Consider the following 22,187-nt stretch of genomic DNA (forward strand, 5'->3'; position numbering starts at 1 on the left):
TCATGGTTTGTGTTTTGGAATTTGTATATTTTTGGAACATTTTAAAGCCGTGGATGGCAATCTATAGAAGGCTGACTGTAGTAAATTTAGTGCTTATAAAACTGATGGATAATGTCCTATGTCAGTATGAATGGTTATATAGACTTTCTCTAACAAGAGTCTGAATGTCACTGCATTAAATGATTATATAGACCCAGACAGCCTCACAGGATCATTAAGAGTTTTGATTTAGGTTTCTGCTAAAGACTGTTATAAACATACAATTAAGTTTCTGGAGAACAGCAACATTTCTGAAATGAGAATTCCAGTTATCCCTGAAGTTGCCAAGAACACTAGATGTATTTCAAAATGTTTTCTATTTTAGGGATTGTTCCTCGTAAAAGCCTGAAAGGATATATTTAGCAGCTGCAGAAGTCCCCCACCACCACCTTTCCCCCCTCTTGTCTTGTCTGGGAAAGTTCCTACTATTTTATTTTATGCCAATATGGTTATAAATCACAGGAGAAATTAGCCAGCTTCATGACAAGATGGCGGCCCTCCTTAGTTGTGGTGTTATGATAGAAGGGAGATAAGTAATAAAAAGTCTCCTGTGTGTGAGAAATAGGGAGAGCCTGCTGTTTTAATTTTGTTCCCAGCGGTGGACCGAACTTTGTTCTTTCAGCGCCAACCTTGATGACTGGCTTCATTATAATGTAGGAATTCAATCCCTTGCATATCTTTGGGTTTGTAATGCTTAATGGAGTCTCCAGGAAGAGGGAGACATACAGTAAATAAAACTAATAATACACTAATGAAATTTGCACAGAGATTGCTCCAAATGAGTAAGTTCATTACAGTGTGAGTTTTTCTTCTTGGTCTTTAAACACTGTTGTTTGACATGTAGTTCAGAGGGATTTCATTTGGGTTTTTGAGGGGGCACGAACAGAACAAGAGTGTTTTTCACTCTTATTTAATTGTGAGCACCTTGGCTGAAAAACAAGTTGTATGAATAGGCATAGGGTATTAAAATACTTTCAGAAATTTTATTTTCCCATGTGCAGAATAAAAATCTGTGGCCAGTATTCTGATCACCAATAGCTATTATGGAGGGGCAGAAGAAATTGAGCAGTGATACAGCTATGACATGCCACTGAATTCAGACAGACATTTTAAAACCAATCAAAAAGAGCTCAAAATGGTGGAGAAGAATTCCCTTTTTAAAAAAGCTTAAGAAAACTCCAAGGAGACAAGGAGGGTTTGGTTCCAGCACCCCCCATAGATATTAAAATCTGTGGATGCTCAAGTCCCATTAAATACAATGGCATAGCAAAATGGGCCCTATATATAAAATGGCAAAATCAAGGTTTGCCTTTTGGAATTTATTTTTAGGGAATATTTTCAAGCCATAGATGCTTGAATCCATGGATAAAGAATCTGTGGATACAGAAGGCCGACTATATCCTGGTTAAACAGGCCTATTCTATTTGAGATGAATATATAGATTTAGGTGATTATTTGGCCTAAATTGACCTCTTAAACACACGCGCACACACACACGCACACCATTGCAAACCTCTAAGAGATTAGCCTACTCAGGTCTTGCTAACTCAGGGCGGTTACTTGCTTACTTGAGTCCATCCACCTGTAATGCAGATTGCCTCCTTTCCTACTGTTTTCCACATTTCCAAGCTTTATATATTATGATTTTACAATGTCCATACATTCAAATTAATCTTGCTTCATTACATTATCATGATGCAGACCAACATTGTTGTTGTTTTTTATTTGTTTGTTTGAAAATAAATAATAAATAAAATGTAATTGTTATCTCCATTTGGTGGTAATTGACCCATATAAACAGCATCATATCTATAACATTAATTGGACAGAGTTACTTCACTGTAGGTACTGATGGTGACTAAAGCAATGGGTAAATGAGTATTGTTGGAGCAAAATCTTGAAGCTTGAGAACATTGAATATTATAAGAATTACAGTATAGGGTGTTTTTTTTTAAATACTTGTAATAGAGGTTTTACATGCAGGCATAGTAAATAATAGTGTGCGGGGGGGGGGGGGGTGAATCTGTTACTCTGATCCTTTAGAATGGAGAAAGAAAAAAAATCCTGTTTTATGGGGAAAGATTCATGTGTTATAAGACCAGAGTTGGCTAATTATTTTTCTCCTTTGGTTTATCTTCCAGATCTACGCACAACGAACTAGAAAAGAACCGGTAAGTCGCCAATTAACAGATTTCCAAGGAATGCAAATTTTATCGGTGTGTGGACTCATTTTTAAACCCTTAAAGTGGCCTATGGCAGTCGTTCTGTCCTGGGATGATGGGAATTATAAACCAACACATCTTGAGGGTGCCAGGCTGAGTAAGGCTATATTTTGGTCCACTCTTGCAGTTGTATCAGGTGAGTGTTTGAAAAGCAACAACAAGAGAATCTCTATAGGGATATTGGGGTGGGAGGAGCAAGCTATCTCCCACACTCCCAGAAATGCAAAGAAGTGACCCATTTTTAATACTAATCTGTATGCAGAGAAAGTACTGTTTCTCTTCTCTTTGCAAAGTGAAATCTGATTGGGCCAATGGCCATACATGAGGTTGCTAGGGTATTTGATTTCTCAGGCACTGGCACATGTTAACTAAAGAGCTCTGTGTGTCTCTGTGTGTTGCCCTTTCCTTCCTTTCTCTGCCAGTCAGAAATGTCATAATCCCTGTCGCATTACAGGAAAATGGCATTGTCCAATGGCCTCTGGAGTCTGGCTAACTGTTTGCTCCTGTGGAGTGGTGCTCTTGTAACCTGCTTCAGGACACAGGCTTTTTTTTATACTTGAGCCCAAGTTTTAGCAAGCTGTGCAGTTTTGTTGCTTGGCTAGTTTTACTCTATGACTCATATCCTTTGTAACAGGAGTTAGAGTAATATAAATACTACTGAGACAACAGGGAGTTAGTTCACACGCAGATCAGGTTGTAGCATTTCTTTCAGGATGCTATCGTTGTACCAGGGTTGCCTATTCATAAATTTATCTTCAGGATGGGGAGGGTGGTTTGCAGGCTGGTTGTGTCTACATTCCCAGGCTCATTGCTGTAGTGTGGTGGAAGGGAAAACATTCTTACAGGAGGCGGAAGAATTATTTAGAACCTATTCAGAAAATGCTGATAAGGAGATCACCGCAGAGTCAACCTGACTTAGTGTCCTGACTGTAGCCAGAGTAAGATTGGTAGACATTTAGGTTGAAAGGTTTATGTATACTGGTCCTTTCATCCCAGTGTTTTGTAGCTGTTATTTTGGTGTCCTGACTTACCCCATTACATTGTAAGCCTGTGTGCATTTACTTCCTTTTCCTGTGTGTGTTTACTTCCTTTTGTCAAATGTTGGGGGCTGAGATGATGGCTCTACTGAGCTGAGCTCAATTATGATTAACACTGAATGCTAAATGTGCGCGAAAACTGTCTACAAGTCTTAAGCATCAATAACTGTACCAGAGGAGGGATTTGGGGGGTTTGGTGACACTTTTGCTATGTGTGTAGAAATTCAAAGGAGGCAGGGGTCTGTAGAAATAAAAAAAATGTAGAAATAAATAGAGAATGAAGGGGTTTCATAGATTTATAGATATATACAGGCTGGACTAAGACATTTTACTGTCTAAGGACAAAACGGTGCTTCCTTGTGCCACACACTGAAGCTGAGTGAACAACCAGTTAAAACTTATTACTGTTGATGGGGAAGCAAACTGTATGCTGAGTCTGAAAATATTATCTCTTTGGACTACAGTTCAAAGCAAGAAGATTCTGGAGCTCTTTATCCCAAAAGTAACTATTTTCAGGCTTTGAGACAAGGTAACAGTTCAAGTTAGGGATCAGAATAAGGCCATATGGCGTTGTTAATTGCTGTCAAGTCAACTAGACTTTCAAAGGCCCTGTGAATGAGTCCCCTATCATCAACATCCCTGCTGAAGTCTTGAAGATTGAGGCCCATGGGTTCCTTGACTGAGTCTATCCAGCTGGAATGCACTCTTCCTTTTCCTACTGCTTTCTACCTTAGCAAGCATTGTTGTCTTTTCTCTCTTTATGGTATGCCCCAAATACAACAGTCTCAGTTTGTCATCTTGCTTTCTAAAGAGAGTTCAGGTTCTATTTGCCCTAAGATCCATTTATTTGGGGGTTTTTTAAGTAGTTCACAGCATCCGTAGAGCTCTTCTCCAGCACCACATTTCAAATTACTTGATTTTCTTCATATCAGCTTTCTTCACTGTCCAGCTTTCAAAACCATACATAGCTATTGGGAATATGATGGCAATGGACAATCCTAACTTTAGTAATTACACAATATATCTTGACACTTCAGGATCTTGTCTCGTTCCTTCATAGCTGCTCTTCCAAGTCCTAGCCATCTTCTGATTTCTTGACTGTAATTTCTGTTTTTATTAATAACTGAGCCTAAGTATGGAAAATCCTGAACTATTTCAATGTCTTCATTGTTTACTTTAAAGTTACATAAGTCATCTGTGCTTGCTCTTTTTGTTTTCTTAATGTTCAACTGTAAACCTTCTTTCTTTCTTGATTTTCTTCAGTTATCATTCCAAGTCTTTGCTGTTTTCATCTAGTAGCATAGTATCATCTGCATATCTTACATTGTAGGATAATACAACGGAGCCTTGTTTGACCATGTGGCATACATGTCTCCTTCCCCTATGATATAAAACAGCCAGGGGAACTCAGAGGGAACAGTAGGGAAATTGCTGTTGATGGCCCACAGCATTTGCCCCCTGAGGTTGTTGCCTTTGCCTAATGTTAGGGTTGGCCCTGTTACACAAAATAAGATAGGAGAAGAGGAGGTGTGTGCAACTGATACAGAGGAAGTTGCCCATGCAAAGTAAGGAATATTGCAAGAAGCAAGGTCATACTTTTGTTTCAAAATAATAATACATTCTTGTTATGCAACTCAGCAAACTGGAACAGGACACTTCTAAGATTTAGATCATTCTCACATGAACTCCATTCTCACTGCAATTGCACTAATTAATGAAAACACAGACATACTGGTTTGAGAGCAGCAATTATCGCATGTCTTTGCAATCATGTGACTGAGTCTGTTGCTACCATCATCCTGTCTTCTGGACCCCCTCTTACCCCTGCCTTCCTGCACTATGCCCCACCTTTCAGTTTATTCTGTTCTGTTAATGTGATTTAAGTTTAAAGAAAGAAAATATCCCCCCAAAAGGGAATCAGGCTGCTTGGGAATAGCGAGGGAGAGAGGGTACGGGAGGAGAGGAGGAGATGATGACACCATGTGACTGACAATAAAGCATCTACCCTGGTAGTGACATTTTGCACATGAGGAGTACTGGGGCTACTGCATGATTGAGAGCTATTGACAAGTTTCTCCTGTCAAGAAAAAAGGGCACCTTAATCACATTTGACATACACAGAAGCTGTGGGTTGGGGGCGATAAGTTGGAGGTAATAATAGCGCCAAAGGCACTATTTTACAATTGTAATCTGATGTTTAAAAGCCGCGTGTGATAATGTCCTGCGATAACATACATTGAGACATAAATATTAGCTATAGCTCAGGTGGGCAACTGTCGTCTATTAGATTCCCATTTTCTGCTCCTGATGTCCTCCAGGGACTGTTTGGACTGTAAAAAAATCTGACCAACACAAACCAAGAGTGGCTAGAAACCTACAACTCCTTTTGAAAAACAGGTTTTTTTATGGTGAACAATGCAGAGAGCACTGTTGATCTGTTTCAAAGGTGGATCACCACCACTCCTGAGCATTCAGCAAAGGTAATTTGCTAATTTGGGGAGGTCAGGAAAGCAATGGCAGTCCAGAGTGTCTGGAGGGGTGAGGGGCTGCAAAAATAGCACATGCAGCTCCAGGGCCAAAGTTTAGCCACTCCTGCTTTAGCTGACATTCCTGAAGGATGCCTTTTCTTAGCATACTTATCAATTTTTTGCCTCCTGGAATTGCTATAAAAATATTGAAGGTTGTTGTACAAATAGTGTAGGATTTAATTTCATAATGAAGAATAAGCTTGTCTGGTTGAAATCCAACCTTCTCCTTCCTGGGAGGTGTTGGGGGGATTGTTTATTGTTCTTTCCAAGATAAAATGTCTACTGAACTATTTTTATGCATGGAGAAATATGTAGACAGAGAGCAAATCAACTTATAAATCCCTTCTGTGAACCAAGTAGTTGCATGTTATTTTTCACTTTCTTGTTGGTATATGTGGGTCAGATCCAGAAATACATAATTGGCATTGGTGAGCATGAGGTCTGTTGCTTCATGGAACCAATTCAAACAGCAGCAGCAGCAGCAGCAGTGGCTTTGCCATTAATATAGTAATGTCCTTTCTGGATCCTCTACTGTCACAACACAGCCATAAATCTGCCAAAAGTAGCATACCACCATCCAGGAATTGTGCAACTGGTTGTGTGATCTGTTGAATTAACTCTTTTTCTTCCCACTTTGCTTCCCCATTCACAATCATTCATAAGCTAAGTTCAAAATCCCCCTACCCCAATATATCCTGTGTTGTGAATTTTGGACACTTTCTAATTAATACTGTCAGTTTTGCTTTTGACTTCATCTTAATCTGTATGCCTATTCTGTGCAGAACTTGGAAAATTACTTTTCTAAGGGCTTGTCTACATGAAAGTGTAAGGGCCTGAACAGACAGGCCAAAATAAAGCAGCTTTGGGCCACTTTGAAGGTGTGCTGTTTAAATGATGCACACATCCTAAAAGGCTGGAAGCCACACTAAAGCTGCACTTCAGTCCTAAGGATGCAGTTTCGGCATGGTTTCTGGCCTCTTAAGACGTGTGCATAATTTAAACAGTACACCTCCAAAGTGACCCAAAGCTGCTTTATTTTGGCCTGTCTGTTCAAACTCTATTATGGGCATTGCTGTGGATTTTTGCACATTTGCATCAGTAGTTAATTGTCTTCACTTTCCTGCGCTTCTGTTTGCATCTGTTCACCCTCCCTCTACCAAAAATGCTCAGCCATCTGAATTCATGTGAAGCAGACAGATGACCATGTATACCATAATGCATATTTCTGCAGATTTCTGTGGATACTCCAGTAAAAACCATGAAACCTTTTCCTGCAGAGTTTAAGGAGTTGTTAAGGGACACCTCACTGCCTCCCCCGCAAAAAGCCCAAACTTCTGTGAATCTCATGTGGCCAGATTGCCTTCTATTCAACTGGAATGAGGAGGATTTTAATCATATAGATTAGCCCAAAATTACAACTCCAGTATCCCCAAGTAAAGCGTGAATGCTGGTTGCCCAAAAGAATGATATTTCTTCCGCCTGTTTAGAGGGAGTGTGCGAGCGAGTACATCTTCCTTTGGTATAATTCCTTGCCTCTCTATGAATCTTACAGATGTATGTGTGGGTCTCCTTCCATGAAGAGCCAGTGTGGCGTAGTGGTTTTAGTGTTGGACTACTCTCAGTCTGAGGGGATGGTAATGGCAAACCTCTTCTAAACACATCTTACCAAGAAAACCCCATGATACGGTCACCTTAGACTGAGTCACCATAAGTTAGAAGTGACCTGAAGTCACAAAGAACACACACACTCATGTGGGTGCAGCTTCTTGAGTCTTTTCTACCCATTTCCTAAATGATGGTTTATGTGGGAAAGTTCTTTGCAGGTAATTACTTCTGTGCACAAATGGCACTTTCTTTCCCTGCACAGGATCATGTCTTGTGAAACAGTCTGTCCCACAGTTTTGGGTTTGTTTTGAAGGGTGCCTGTGTGGAACTCACATCTGGGGCTTCAGTCCCCACCTGGCCTCACCTTATATGTAGCTGCTCAAAGCTACCCAATGAATGCTTATAACCTAGACTTCTGTTCTCTTCTAGTTTTACCATTTTTATGGACATTGGTCCCAGTACTCACTGCAGATGTTCAGCCTTGTTCCACAGTTTCAGGTTTATACCAGAGCTTTGGAAAGCTACTTTTTAAAACAATAGCTCTCAGAGTTCCCACCATCGTGACTACTGGTTAGGGAGAATCTATGAATTTTAATCCTAAAAAGTAACTTGTCCAAAGGCTGAAGTATATCCCACCCAACTTCTGTACTTCCAGACTGACCTAACACTGGAAAAGTTGGGTGCCTTGCCTGTTGGCTCCTGCAGCTGTATCACTGAAATAGTTCCTGTAGTTCCAGCTTATGGAATCCTGAGGTCTGTAGTTTTACAAGGTCTTTAGCCTTCTCTGCCAAATGGTGCTTCACAAAACTACAAATCCCAGGACTCTCTAGGATGGAGCAGTTAAAAAGGTGTTAAACTGCATTATTTCTACAGTGTAGATGCACCCTTGGATGCAAGTGGACTGCTAAAAGAATAGGGACAGGGTCAGCACCTGCTGGTTCTTTATTTATTTATAACATTTATATTGTTCTGCATCTGGAAATGGCCTTAGAGTGGCATCTTTCCTTCCCTCTCTTCCTCTTTCCCTGTGTATTTGTCAAGACACTTTCTGACTTCTGGCTTATACTCAGAGGAGACACAACACAAAAGGAGAAAAGGATTGGGAAGGAAGAGGAAAACTTGCCATGCTGATTTTGTGAGATGTTCATGCAGTTGGAGCTAAGGCCCAGTGTTCCACTGCAGGCCTAGGATTCTGCTGCAGTGATGTTTCTAAGGCCACCCTCTTTACTCATTTCTGCCAATAAAATTTCACAGATGTTCTGCTAGTACAGTTAAAAGCTGAAATAACCAAAACCAAAAACACCTTGAGAACTGGACATAACATTTTTGTGCTGTTGGAGGATTCTACTTCTTGGCTCCAAGGCAAACACAGGATTGCTTCACCTTCAGATTTTCATTGGTCACTATTTGTAGTTTCTTTTAAGTCTGCTTCTGGCTCTAGACTTAACTGTGGCAAAGATAAAAGCCCCACATCTAATAGCTTTGTTGCAGGCAGTATGTCACTTTTGCAGCTTCATCTTTTTGGGGGGTGATTGCTTCATTTTTGAATCTCACATTATTGCCATACTCTATAATTTTGAAAATTGCCCACTTTTAGAGATCTGACTCAGTTTGTTCTCCCTCTGTTGTCTGCAAACATTTGCATGTCTGATTTTGGGTTTAGATTTTTTTTTTATAACATATTCAGATCAGGCAGGTGTGGTTTTAAAAATTGATGTTGTTTTTTTTACAATTCAGATATTTTTCCTTGATTCAAATACTGTCTCCTTTACACCTGGTATATATAGGCTACATTCAGATATCGAGATAAACTGTGGTTGAGACATGAAAGAGCCCATTCCAATGCTAACAAGCTCCACTCTTCTTTCTTCCTCTTACAATCTGAGCAGATGTTGGCAGGCATTCCCTTCTTTTTAGTTAACCATGGCTTGCCGTATCATCTGGACTGACAAACCAGTTTGAAGTTGGCTTGATTTAAGATACTAATTGTTAATGTTAATTTTAGTTTGTTGGTTCAGACAACATCCATGATCAACTGAAAGTAGATGTGAAAGCTTAAGAACTTTTTGCTCTTGTCTGTTTGAAGGAGGAAGGGGGATCAGGGGAGCATGTGAATCAGGCAGGAACAAGCACATAGTTTAGTGTGATATCAGAATAAATGTTTCTAATGTTTTTTTTAATAATGATTAGCAGATCATGAATGTGTTATCAGTTCTTTCTTGGTTTTGCTTTAATCAAAATGTAACATCATATATTCATTGAGATTAATGTTAACCATGGTTACTTTTTAACCACAGCTTTGAAACATTGGAATTAGTACTAATGTGTCAATTGCTAACAGAATTAATGTTTAATGTTAATCGTTTGCAGTGAATATTGTAAAATTGATTTATTACATTATTTTTAGGAAAGTACTAGTGGTACATTATTTTAATGTGTTTTTATTAAAATTCCCCCAATTCCCCCATTTAAAAAAAAGTTCTACTAAAATTAAAAACTTTTAAAATTCTTGTTTAAAAGCACAATAAACTACTTCTCCTCAGTGGGAGAAGAAAGGAAGGCCCCCAGAATTTTTTTAAAATTAAAATTAAAAATTTATTTTTTAATTTTTTTAAAAAAAAATTGAATTATTTTAAAATTATTATTTTTTTAATTTTATTTAAAAGCATTACACTTTAACCAAATCTTCACTATGTAAATACATTTAGGTTATGCATATGATACTGTAATTTAAAGATATAACTTTTAATTATCCTAGTTGTTTATGTCATAACTATTAGCATTATCGTATATTCAGTGGTATGTTGGAATTATGATTTACAAGTAAAATTAGTGCAAAATTTTGTGTTGAAGATTCTATTGGGGTCAATGAGGTGACACTATGAATGTTGTGCACTGGGTGACACCAACCCTAGGGACGCCACTGCCTGGAACCAAACCCCAGCGGATACCAAAGGTCCACTGTAAATCTTTTCCTTCTGTGTTACATCCCTGTCTTGGTAGACTTCTAGCTAAGCTCTTGTGCAATTCATTGTCTTTCTTTCAGACTGGTTCATCAAGGGTCTGAAATTCAAGCTAGCAGTTTGGGCCTTCCAAGTCAGAGCTTTAGTTTTGGGAAGATAATGTGAAGGTTTAACATTTTGCAGAAAAGAAGCAAAAAACATGGCTTTCTAGCATCACAGTAACTTTTGTGCATACCACATTTGTTAATGTTTAAGACATCACAATAGCAAGCTGGGCTATCCCTTTCCCAAATTAATTTTGTGCTTTGACAGAATCACATTATGTTAATGGCTGTTTAAAGTAAGTTGAAAATTTTGGAGACTTCCTGTTTGGGCTCAAAAAGCACAAGAGATTTGTTTGGATTCTGATTCAACTCCTTTATTTCTGCTGTGCACCAGCTGGAAGACTTGCATCCATCCATGACTTTGTTTTTTGAAAGTGGTACCTTTAAGCTGTGAATTATTATCAGTAGTAGGGATGTAAATCCTCTATTTCATCCTTGCATTCAAAGAAGAAAAATTAAAGTAACTTTTTCCCATTGCAGAGAAAAATTAATATTCTGCCATTCTCCCCATGTTCAACTGTCCTGAATTGCTGCACATGAATTATTCTGCAGAGAATTTTTTTTTTGCACAAAAAAAGTAAAAGAAAAACAGTTTTCTGCATACAAAATCTATTTTCTGCACAGGAAGCAGAGTTTTTGGTGCAAAAAAGGCAATTTTCCTCCATAGAATAATCCCCATGCCTTCAGGATGTTAAATACCAAGAGAAAAATGAACAAAATTATTGCTGGTATATTATTTATCCTGATTGTGGAGAAATCTGTTTTTTAACCTAAGAAAGAATACTTGCAAATATTCTTTCCATCCCTAATCACTAGCCATGTTTCCTAGTGGATTCTAGGAGCTGTATTCCCTTTCCCCAGAAAAGCGAAATTTTCCACATTGTAATTGTCAGCTTTCTCGAGAGAGAACTAAGAATGGTGGAGTCAACCTGCTGAAGTTTCCAGGCAAGAAAAGACAGTCAGTGGTATAAATCCTATTGCTTGATTCTGCTAGAGTACACCCATTGATTCAGCTGAATTTATCTATTTGTTGATTCACCATTCAATAACTGATTCAGTGTCTCTACTCTAATTAGAATTAACCAATAATATTCAGGCTATAGCAAGATGGTTTTTACGCTTGTGTTGATAAATGATACAAATAGTTAGCATCTACTACTTTGTGAACAACCAGGAACAACAATAGACAGTGACATTATTCTGGTGGCCATTCTGCACCCTTCTGGTTGTGGTTCTTGGTTGGTCATGGTGGGAGGAGTTGGAGCTCTTTCTGTTCTTCAGTTGAAGAGGGAACTGCTTGTGAAACGTGGCATAGGATACCTCCTTACACAATCATGTTAAAAGTACAGTACAAACACTATGCCCTTTGAAGGAATTGTGGAAACTATATGTGGTACAAGAAGATTTCCCCCTCTCTTTTTCTGTGTTCATCAAAATGTGCTCCAGATCATCGAAAGCAAGAGAATTTGCTAGTTCCATCTTCTACTAATGAAAGAAGCCCTTGCAGCTATGTCACAGGCTCATTTTAAAATGAAGTAAATGATTTATAATACTAGAACACCCCCCCCCCCCCCCGGTACGAAATCACACATTTGACTACTTAACTGCCTGTGATATTTCCTTTTGGAGGTGAATCAGACTGTTGCTGAGTGTTCTCCTTTTTGTGACATCAGAGTGTGTATAAAGGTACATAATTTGCGTGGTAAACCTGCTGTTGAAATGCACTTGGCACGTTCTGTTTAAAAAGGCCATCTTGTTTAAGGGAAGCCTGTTCAGTATGTTTTCACAGCAGAAACTGGCTAGGGACTGATGTCACGAATTCTTCCCCCTCCTTCCCCCAGAAATACTTTTCCAGGTTTTTTTTTAAGATTCTGCTTTAAAAAAAAGAGCCAAATATACATGTCATTGAACAAATGTATATGCAGTGCTTTGAAATAAAGACAAACAGCCTGCCTGAAGCTTTAGCAGAGAAGCCAGAAAGACGACTCAATCAGTGTTTTGAGTCACTGACCAGTTTATATGTCAAACATGCTGTAAACATGGAAGGAAGCCAGATTTGAGCTGTAAGAAGGGGAATGGGGGAAATGCAAACTCCTGATTTGCATGTTTGGAGGCACCATGATTTTTTTCTAAAACATATACCAGTGAGTCCCAGGCTTTAGCTCCCAGACTTCCTGACAGTTGGCCAAATTGACTGGGGCTTCTAGGAGCTGAAGTCCAAAACATCTGGACTGAAGTTGGAGAACCGCTAAAGGAATACTGTAAGGTGAGCAGGAAAGAAAGGAAAGCGTTTCTGTGGCTTTTGTTGTCTTGTGAAATTAGGGAAGGCCAAACCCTATGAAATTCATGGGGCATACGTCAACAAGGGACTTAAAGTCTCTCCCCCCCCCCCCACACACACATATGCTTATGCTGGCTTGTTGGTCACTACCAGGAAGATGTGGTAGTAGGCTCTAAGAGAGCTGGTGAGATTGCAATACTAGAGGCTGCACACTGGGCAATCTTAACAGCAGGGAAGGATTATACTTTACTATGCCTGCTTAACTATTTGGCCAAAAGGGGCAAGGAGATGGATTTGAGGGTGATAATCTGTCCTTCCATGCACTGCAAATGAGGAATTAAGGAAAGGTCTGTGCCTTCGTTTCTGTAAGCCCAAATGAAAATAGGGTAAGAATTACATAAATGTAAAAGACCAACAAAAGCATGCATTGTCACTAGGGAAAGGGATCTCTTGTCTTCATAGAAGAATGGACACAGAATGTGGTAATTGGAATCCACAGGTATGTCTGCATCAACATTTTCACCTATTCCATGACCTGTTTGCACTTCATCCTGGTTATTTCTCTATTGAAGGTTTTGCTTCTATAAAGTAGTTTGGTTTTTATGCAGATGTGGATTGGACAGTAAATACTGTAGGTCACCTTTGGAACGTAAAAAAGTTACTTTTTGGACTGCAACTCTCATAAGCTCCTTCTCCCAGGGAAGTGTTCAACTGTCCCCCAACCTAAGATTCAGCCTAGCAGAATATCATAGGTCAGCCTCAGAATTTGAACAAGTTGGGTTTTTGGATGAGAGCTCCCAAAATCTGGTTGTGTTCTCTGGAGATTCTGGGTATTGTTGTCCTAAAATAACTTTCCCAAGATTTCAGCTTTCCTCTGCCTAGTGTCCTCCAGCTCAGGAAAGGCTGTTGTAGTTGCCTGTAATTCCACACTGGCCCCTTTACAGACATTTCTCCAGAACATGAACCAAAAGGATTGGTACTTTCTTCCTTGGCTGCATCCTTGCTAACTAGGGAATAGAGCACTGGTATTGGTTTCATCTCTGTTACTATCATTTAGGCTCTGTGTATGGTGACATGAAAAGTTTTTTGTGTATATGTAAACAAACAAATATATATTTCTATATAAACAAATCTATACTAATAAACAAGAATATCTGCATTTCACTGGCAGCTGTAACTCCTTGGGACAAAGCACTAGATGAGTCAAAGTTTGACATTCAGAATTTGGATTCAGCTTAAATTTCCAATTGAGGGATTTTTAGATTGAAAAGGGGGCAGGACACGTTAACTTATTATATATGTTTCTTTGCTTAGGATACTGTATGTGGTTACCTTTTGTCTGTAGCTCATTCCAAGGGATTTGGGACAGTAATTTCTTCTAAGGAGAAAACGGAAGTGTATCTACAGCATACAATTATAGCAGTTTGATTCCACTTTAACTACCAAGGTTGCATCATATGGACTCCTGGCATTTGTAGATTGGTGAGAGGTACTTAGATTTTTTTTCTATTAGATCTCAAACATAACAGTTCAGAGGACTAAACTAAAACTAGTCAAAAATCCCAAGTACTCTACCAGACTACAGATCCCAGGATTTCATTGGATGGAGCCAAAGGAGTTAAAGTGGAATGAAATCACGATAACCATGCAGTGTGGATACATCCAGAGAAAGAACGCCATAACTTACTTCCAAACTTCAGGATATATGAATTGAAAATTTGCTCTGGAATTGGATTCGCTTTTGACCAATTCCATTTACAGGTTCCATTTACAGGCAGCTGGACTGAAGAGAGCAATCTGGAGTGAATGAAAATGGAAGGCAGCCCAGCATTTCAACCACATCGCCACTGTGCATATCTTGAAGTGTAGGCCATATTTAAAAAAAATTAGGTAGGCAGCTAGTTCCTTTTGCCCATTATCACAATAACAGTAACCTTGATACTGTGATGGGAGCTTGATAATTGTACGTTGCAAACATGATGGAAAGGAACAAGCACACACACCCCTCATTTCTGATTGGAACTATGCATACAAGTTAATGAATGGAGTGTTGAAATTGACATGTCCAGAGCTCAAGCAGTTTTTCATCTAATTCATTTCTCTTTCAAGAGAAGTGTTTAAAATGCAGTGGGGAAATGGACTGCTTACTGTTAAAAGAAAATGAATATTGAAAATAAGATTTCTTGGAATGGAATGATATTGCTTGTGGTGTAGTATGATTCAACAGTGAATACGCACATATCAGGTAGGCAGAATCCAAGGTTGTATTGAATGAAAGGATGCTGGTGCTACAAGACTTCACCCTTTTCTCCTTATTCCAGTACAGCCTCTCTTCCTTCAGTTATTGCAAAACTGAAAAACCTTTTCCAAGTCAAAAACACTCCTGAAATGAAAGTTTGTGAATGTTTAATGGATCTGTGGCATGTTTAATGTATTTTTGGAATAAGATTGGCAGTTACCTCTAGTTCACTAAAACTTGGCCATTCTCTTAATGTTGGCATAACTGTGCATGCTTCTGCATTCAGAGCTGATCTTAAAAGTGTTGACAGTACAGTTTTCTCCCCCTTTTCTTCATAACATGGGTTTGTGTCATTGCCCATGGCAAGGTAAAGAGGGCAATGAGCCAACCATTTGGTCACAGGGAAAGAATTATAGATTGATAGCAGGCTATTAATATTCAGCAGAGTCTCAGTTCCAGACTCTGGAAATCCAGTGCCTATGAGCTGAATGACTACCTTTTGAAACAAAGATAGATTGTACCTCTTCTGAAGTCCTGCATCTTAACTTACTTTGCCTAACTAGGGTTGAGAAGCCTGCATTCTTCATTGGAGTTTATCAAACGGGAGGAATTTCTCTTAAATTCGAATGAAAAGCAAGTGGTGCCAAAATGCATTTACTTAAAGTCTCTAGTTTCGCGCAATTACGTGAATACATATTGCATTCGAACTGGCTCCCCATTGCCCGAAAATAGCATGCCATTGCCTGAATTTGCGTGTGGCAGTCTATCACGCAATAACGTGAAACCACACGATTGTGTTCGGACTGACTACCCATTGCCTGAATTTGTGTATAGTGGGTTATCATGCAATAACGTTAAACCCCATGATTGCATTCAGATTGCCATCGGATTATACTTCCAATTCCCCTTGTCTGATAAACTCCATTGTAGGATTTCTTTTTTATTTTATTTTTTAAATGTTACTGCATAGGTGACAAGTAGTGATATAAAACTTATTGTTAGGGAGTCTGAATTAGCCATATTCCAGGCACACTTCCTGGTGCAACCACTGAGTCGTGATTTTCAGTATCTATTTTAGTGGATAAGTAAATCCAACCCTACATTATGCCTTTGAGAGCCAGTGTGATGTCAGTCCTTTTTAATCTATCACATGTGGAGGATCAGCAATATTTTCCTCCAGTGGCCCGGGACCAGTACCAGGGACAAGCACTGATCTATGGACTTCCTCTTTGAGTACCACTTTGTTGTTTTGTGCCTTTAATTTGTTTTCAACTTATGGCACGATCCTAAGGCCTATCATGGAGTTTTCTTGGCAAACTTTGTTCAGAGGTTGGTCATTACCTTCCTCTAGGCTGAGAGTATGTGTCTTGCCCAAGATCACCTTTCACGATTGGGTTTCATGATTGAGCAGGGAATCAAATTCTGGCCTCCAGAGTTGTAGTCCATCACCCAAACCACTGTGCCATGCTGGTCACTACTTGTGTGTTTTCCCTCTTACATAATTGATGGTAGGGATCTAAGCCACATATGGTGTCTACATGCTTAGAGCATTCTTCTTTCCTCAGATCATTCCCCTCCAACATGTGTAAGGAAGCAGGAACATAACAGGCCATCCTTCCACTCACAACTGGACAAGATGAATGCCTTTATAGGGTTTATGAGTGTTCACCAAACTGCTCTCATTGAAGTATATTAATTTTAGGTTACATCTAACCCCAAATAAGCTGTCAGAAATGGCCCTGAATGTTTCAAATCAGTGTTGAGGATATCAAGATAAGGAGGGCTCCTTTTTTCCTATGTGGTGACTTGTAAGAAGGCAAAAAGTTACTGGTCTGAGATGTATATGTTAATCCAGATGATGATGATGATGATGATGATGATGATGATGATGGCAGAAGTGTTTTTGCTGAGCAAAGAAATGAATAGTAAATGTGGATCTTTTCTTTAATATATGATAACAACAGCAAGAATATTGTTTGTTCAAATGTGGAAATGGACTGAGGCACCAACTGTGGAAGGATGGATTGTTAAGGTTGCTGAGGGTGCCCAAATGGCAGAATTAACCTGGGTTCTAAAGGATAAACCAAGTTAAGACTTTTTAAAACCTTGCAAATTGCTCATGTACTTTTTGAGCAATAAGGAATCTAATGGTGTAATAATCTGTGGCTATGGTCATTTGTAATTTTAGCAGGAATATTTAGTTGAATCTGCACTGGTAATAATCTTCCCCCCCTTTTTAATTTTTCTTGTCATTACAGTGAATTGTGGGGATCAGAGCCCTATTGTGTGGTCTTGGTCCTGTTCTGTCTTCCCCCCTCCTTTCTTCTTTCTTCTTTCTCCTTCCCCCACCTCTCCAGTTTCTTTATCTTTGCTTGCATATTATTTTGACTGTAAATTGTTTGTATTAAAATTAATAAAAATTAATCTAGAAAAAGAAATATTTTTTGAAGAAATAATCAGTGGATTTACAGTCTGCATTGATCTGCTTTTGTAGTTGTTTCACACATGCAAATTCTAACATGATGTTTTAGTGGCTGCAGTCATACATGTGTTGGCTTGCCTTCACAAACATTTGGGGATAATTGTTTGTAGAGGACCACAAATGCCCAGCTCTTCACCATTTTCTCTTACTGACTTTTCTTCCATATTTATGTATATTGCCAATAGCACTGTTTCCCTAGACATGTCCATAGAATGCAGTTCCGTATGTGTGTTTATCTGTTTATGTGTGTGGTCAGACCACTAAGTAATCACTGTTAGTATGAAGTAACAGTACTGTAACTGTGTTTCACAAAGGGAGAAGCTTTTAACAAGAGCTATTTTAAGCCAGCCTGGGGAAGGAAATGGAGGAAATCAGAACTGCTTTTGAGAGAGATTATTTATAAGGCCTTGTTATATCATCTGAATATTTTTTTTATCACTTACTGATGCAGAAAGTATTCTATTCTGATTATTTATGGGGTTTTGTGTCTTCAGGACATGATATTCTCTCTCTGCTTGGTACTTCCACAACTTTGGATGTTTCAGGTGGTTTACATGATGGTTAGTTTCACAGATGGAATGGAGGCATTCTGGTGTCTCTTTTTCTTTTAATACTTCATACAAATATATTTATTTGCCTGTCCACTCTTCGAGGTCAAGGTCACAATCATCAGATTGTGTTTAGATAGTATAGTGCCACAACGTTAATACATATAAACATCTGGCATAAATATGGAAGCTATCAGTCTTGAATGCTATTCAACATTTCTAACAGTTCTTCTGAATTGCTGCTGGTTCATGAACAACTGGTAGCTATACCACAATGGCGTTCCAGAAAAGAAAGAAATTGTTGTACCCAATGGGCATAGATATGGTACCAGTCCCTGGTACACTGAATTTAATTAGATAGAAGCACTGCCATAAACTATGGTTTAATGTTAATTTGTGAATTTTGGATATAGTACTTTGCTGTATGGCCAACACAGATACCCCTGGATATGTTTTATCACTTGTTCCCAAATGTATTTTCCTGAAGCACTCTAACCAAGCCTAATTCATAAAATAGAGCTTGAAGCTGGCTTGTTCCAAAATAGCTGTAGCAAAAGCCACTGTTTTATAGTTTTGAGCTACAAATGTGATTAAGGATAGAGAAAAGTTTCTGAAGTCCTCCTCCAGAGCGTGTGGCTCACTGCAACTCAGTCTTGGTAGTCCACAACTGTTTCTACACTAGATAGTGATACCAATTTGATACCATATTAACTGTCTTGTCTCCTATGGAATCCTGGGATTGTTTGTTTGGTGAGGTACTTGGAATTCTACTCCACTGCCATGAACTATAGTATTATAGCTCTTTAATGAAGAATTCTGAACCCTGTGATTGGTTTATCTTGGGGTCATCTTAAGAGGGAAACAACTTGAAGGCACTCAGCAACAATTTTACACAGACATTTTGCTAAAACTAATGCTTGGGAAGAAGTTAGCTGACAGAAACTGAATCCTGCACTTGATTTCTGAAAGGCATGATATTTGAGATGTCAAGAAAAAGTGTCCCTAGTTAGATGGCTGGCGGTACAGTCAGCCCTCCATATCCACGTTTTTTTTATCCACAGATTCAAACATCCATGGTTTAAAATATTTTTTAAATGTATGGATTCCAAAAAGCAAACCTTCATTTTGTCATTTTATTTAAGGGACACCATTTTATTATGCCATTGTATTTAATGGGACTTGACCATTGATGAATATTGGTATCCATAGGGGGTCCTGGAACCAAGCTCCAGCAGATACCAGCGATCCACTGTATAAGTTGTTTTCTTTTCATTTCTTTGTAATGTTGCTTTGCTCACTTGCTGAAGTTATTTTTAATGTGTCTGTTCTCCGCTTTTTCTGGACTGTATTGGGGTTCTGATGAGTAGTAATTATTTTGGATTTTTTGTACATAATCATACCTTTCCTTTATGTTGTTCATGGAAAATAAGGCAAATAAAATCTACAGTAATAACTAATTCATAAAGGTGTAGGTTACAGCCAATGACTATGCAAATGGAAGGCAGCTTGTGCCTTCCTCTCCAGAGCCTCCTGCATTTCTCAGGGGGAAACCAGTGTGGTATAGTGGTTTGAGTGTTGGACTACGACTCTGGAGATTTGGGTTCAATTCCCTGCTCAGCCATACAAATCCACTGGATTACCTTGTGCAAGTCACACACTCTTAGCCACTGAAAACCCCTTGATAGGTTTGCCTTAGGGTCATCATAAATTGGAAACAACTTTAAGGCACATAACAACAACAAGTTATAGAGAGCATGCAACATCTGCAATGATTGTGAAGTCGAAGCTTTCATGGCTGGCATCCATAGTTTTTTGTGAGTTTTTCAGGCTATGTGACTATGTTCTAGAAGAGTTTATTCCTGACTCTAGAAGAGTTTATTCAGAGAAGGATGCCAGCCACAGATGCAGGTGAAACATCAGGAATAAATTCTTCTAGAACATGGCCACATAACCTGAAAAATCTACAAAAAAACTGCAATGATTGTTGGTCAATTTTCAGTCACAGTTCAGCATGTGTGGTATGAGTGCTTTTATACAGTACTGTTTTAGTTATGGGTTTGCATAATACAAGGCTGTAATGGACAAGTGGGCAGAGAATCATCCCAAATCAGGGAAATGGTTCTTTCTCCAGTAGGATATGGACAGATATACCCTTCCCACATCAATACTACACAACACAGTATGTTCAGGAAGGCTTGCCATTTGCACAATCATTAGATAGATCACATGGTGAACAAAAGCTCAAGAAAGCTTGATAAAAACTTGATGAAGATAACAAAGTAAACAAAATGGTAGCCTCTTAAAATGTATGCAGCTCTACAGATATCCTGGTCCCAAATCAGTCTGTGGCTTTATATGTCCTAACAAGCACTTTGAACTGTTGCTGTGGCTCTGGATAGCTAGAAATCATGCAATTTCTGTACTGCTCAGCAGCTTGGCTGCATCATTTGAAGTCTTTAAAGGCAGCCCCATGTAGAAAATATTGCAGAAAGCTGCAGCCTGTGCAGTTTCCTGGGAGTCCCATATAGAAGTTAGAGGAAACATGCAATTGCACTCTAAAACTTATAGTGCTATGACCAGATCTGACACTTTTACAAAGGGTACAGCAGTCTTTGCTGAACAGAAGCTCTCCTGGCCACCACTAAAACCAGATCTAAGAGTGGGACCAAAACTGGACTAGTTTTGTTTGAACAGCTGGCCAGCAATATAAAATGGTTAGACTAGGTCAAAAAGGTTGCCTAAATTTAATTTAAACAACCTTCCATCTTTTCTAGTTATACAAACTCTAGTGTGCCCTTGCTTTATTAAATAAGCAACTGCACAGTGACAGAAAGATTGTGTTTATAATCCCAGAATCACTGGTGATCTAGAGGCACCTGGAAATATCATAATGTGGGACCAGAGACTAATTAAAGCAAATGTCAGTAGTAGGAAGCTTTTGCCAAAAAAAAATGTTCACAGGCCTGCATAATAACACTGTGTGTCTAAGATCATACAGATGAGGTAATCACAGATTTCAGCAAGACAGTGTATGCATGGTACTTCTCCCATGGTGCACAACTTCGTTTTCTTGGTGCCTGAAGAAGTCAGAAACCAGATTTAAGCAACAATGGTCTGTTACAGACTGCCAAAATAAAGCTGCTTCGGGTCTCTTTGGAGGTATGCTGTTTAAATGATGCATGCATCCTAAGAATCCGGAAGCTGCACCAAAGCTGCACTCCAGTGCTTAGGAATGGAGTGTGGCTTTGGCGTGACCTCCAGACTCGTAGGACCCATGCATCATTTAAACAGCATACTTCCAAAGAGACCCGAAGCAGCTTTATTTTGGCAGTCTGTAACAGGCCAATATGACCCTGCAGGATATTCTTGGTCACATTCTTAGGAAATGTGCAGTGACTGTTCTCCAGCTGACTCTGAACTTTTGTTGACTAGCAAAATTAGCTGAGTAGCTTTGTGTTTGCTGTATAAAGCACATGTGTGGAATACATTTGGCATCAGAAAGAGAAAAAAAAAGCCAAAGCCGAAGTCTTGAATGGTTGGAACATGACTGGATGGCCTGAACAATGAAGCTGTAACAACAGCCTCTGTAATCATGCATATCCATAGGAATTGTGTGTTACTTTGAAGGAATGTCCTTCTCCCTGCCTCCCCTCATCTGCGTAAAATCTATAAAATATGTGGGGAGGGTTTAGGCTGAAAATAGATCTTTGCAAAGGAGTACTTTGCAGGAAATACATAACAAATCCAGTAGGCTTTACTTTGGAAAGATATGTTGTGTAGAGATACCCATAGATTTTATAAACATATCTTTCCCTCCACATCTCTTATGCCCTGATCTTTATGTTACTTTAAAAATATATGCAAACTCTATGCTTTTCTTAGGCTGCATCTGCACTGCAGAAGTGATCCAGTTTGACAGCACTTTAACTGTCATAGTTTGCTGTGGCACCAGAGCTCTCTGACAGAGAAGGCTCAGTCTCACAAAACCACAGTTCCCAGAATTCCATAGCATTGAGCAATGACAGTTAAAGTGGGGTCAAACTGGATTATTTCTGAAGTGGAGATGCGGCCTTACAGGGGTAAAATTATGAAATGGAGCTTCTATTGCCACCTCTGTGTAATGATGGAAAAACTGCTGT

The 22,187-nt window shown here is 39.1% G+C and overlaps 1 protein-coding gene across 3 annotated transcripts in view; it reads left to right on the top strand.

Annotated features, from left to right (window-relative positions):
- The window catches only part of MXI1 (MAX interactor 1, dimerization protein), a 113,101-nt gene that overhangs the window by 48,462 nt on the left and 42,452 nt on the right, over positions 1-22,187 (top strand). For all 3 annotated transcript variants that reach the window (XM_089509861.1, XM_089509862.1, XM_089509863.1), the window contains exon 3: positions 2,181-2,210. In XM_089509861.1, the coding sequence (XP_089365987.1) occupies positions 2,181-2,210 (30 nt within the window). The remainder of the gene's footprint in view (positions 1-2,180; positions 2,211-22,187) is intronic.

The sequence above is a fragment of the Sceloporus occidentalis genome, unplaced genomic scaffold (genome assembly GCF_023333645.1).
Source record: "Sceloporus occidentalis isolate IW3139 unplaced genomic scaffold, rSceOcc1.0.p SCAF_2, whole genome shotgun sequence".
In the NCBI taxonomy this organism is placed as follows: domain Eukaryota; kingdom Metazoa; phylum Chordata; class Lepidosauria; order Squamata; family Phrynosomatidae; genus Sceloporus; species Sceloporus occidentalis.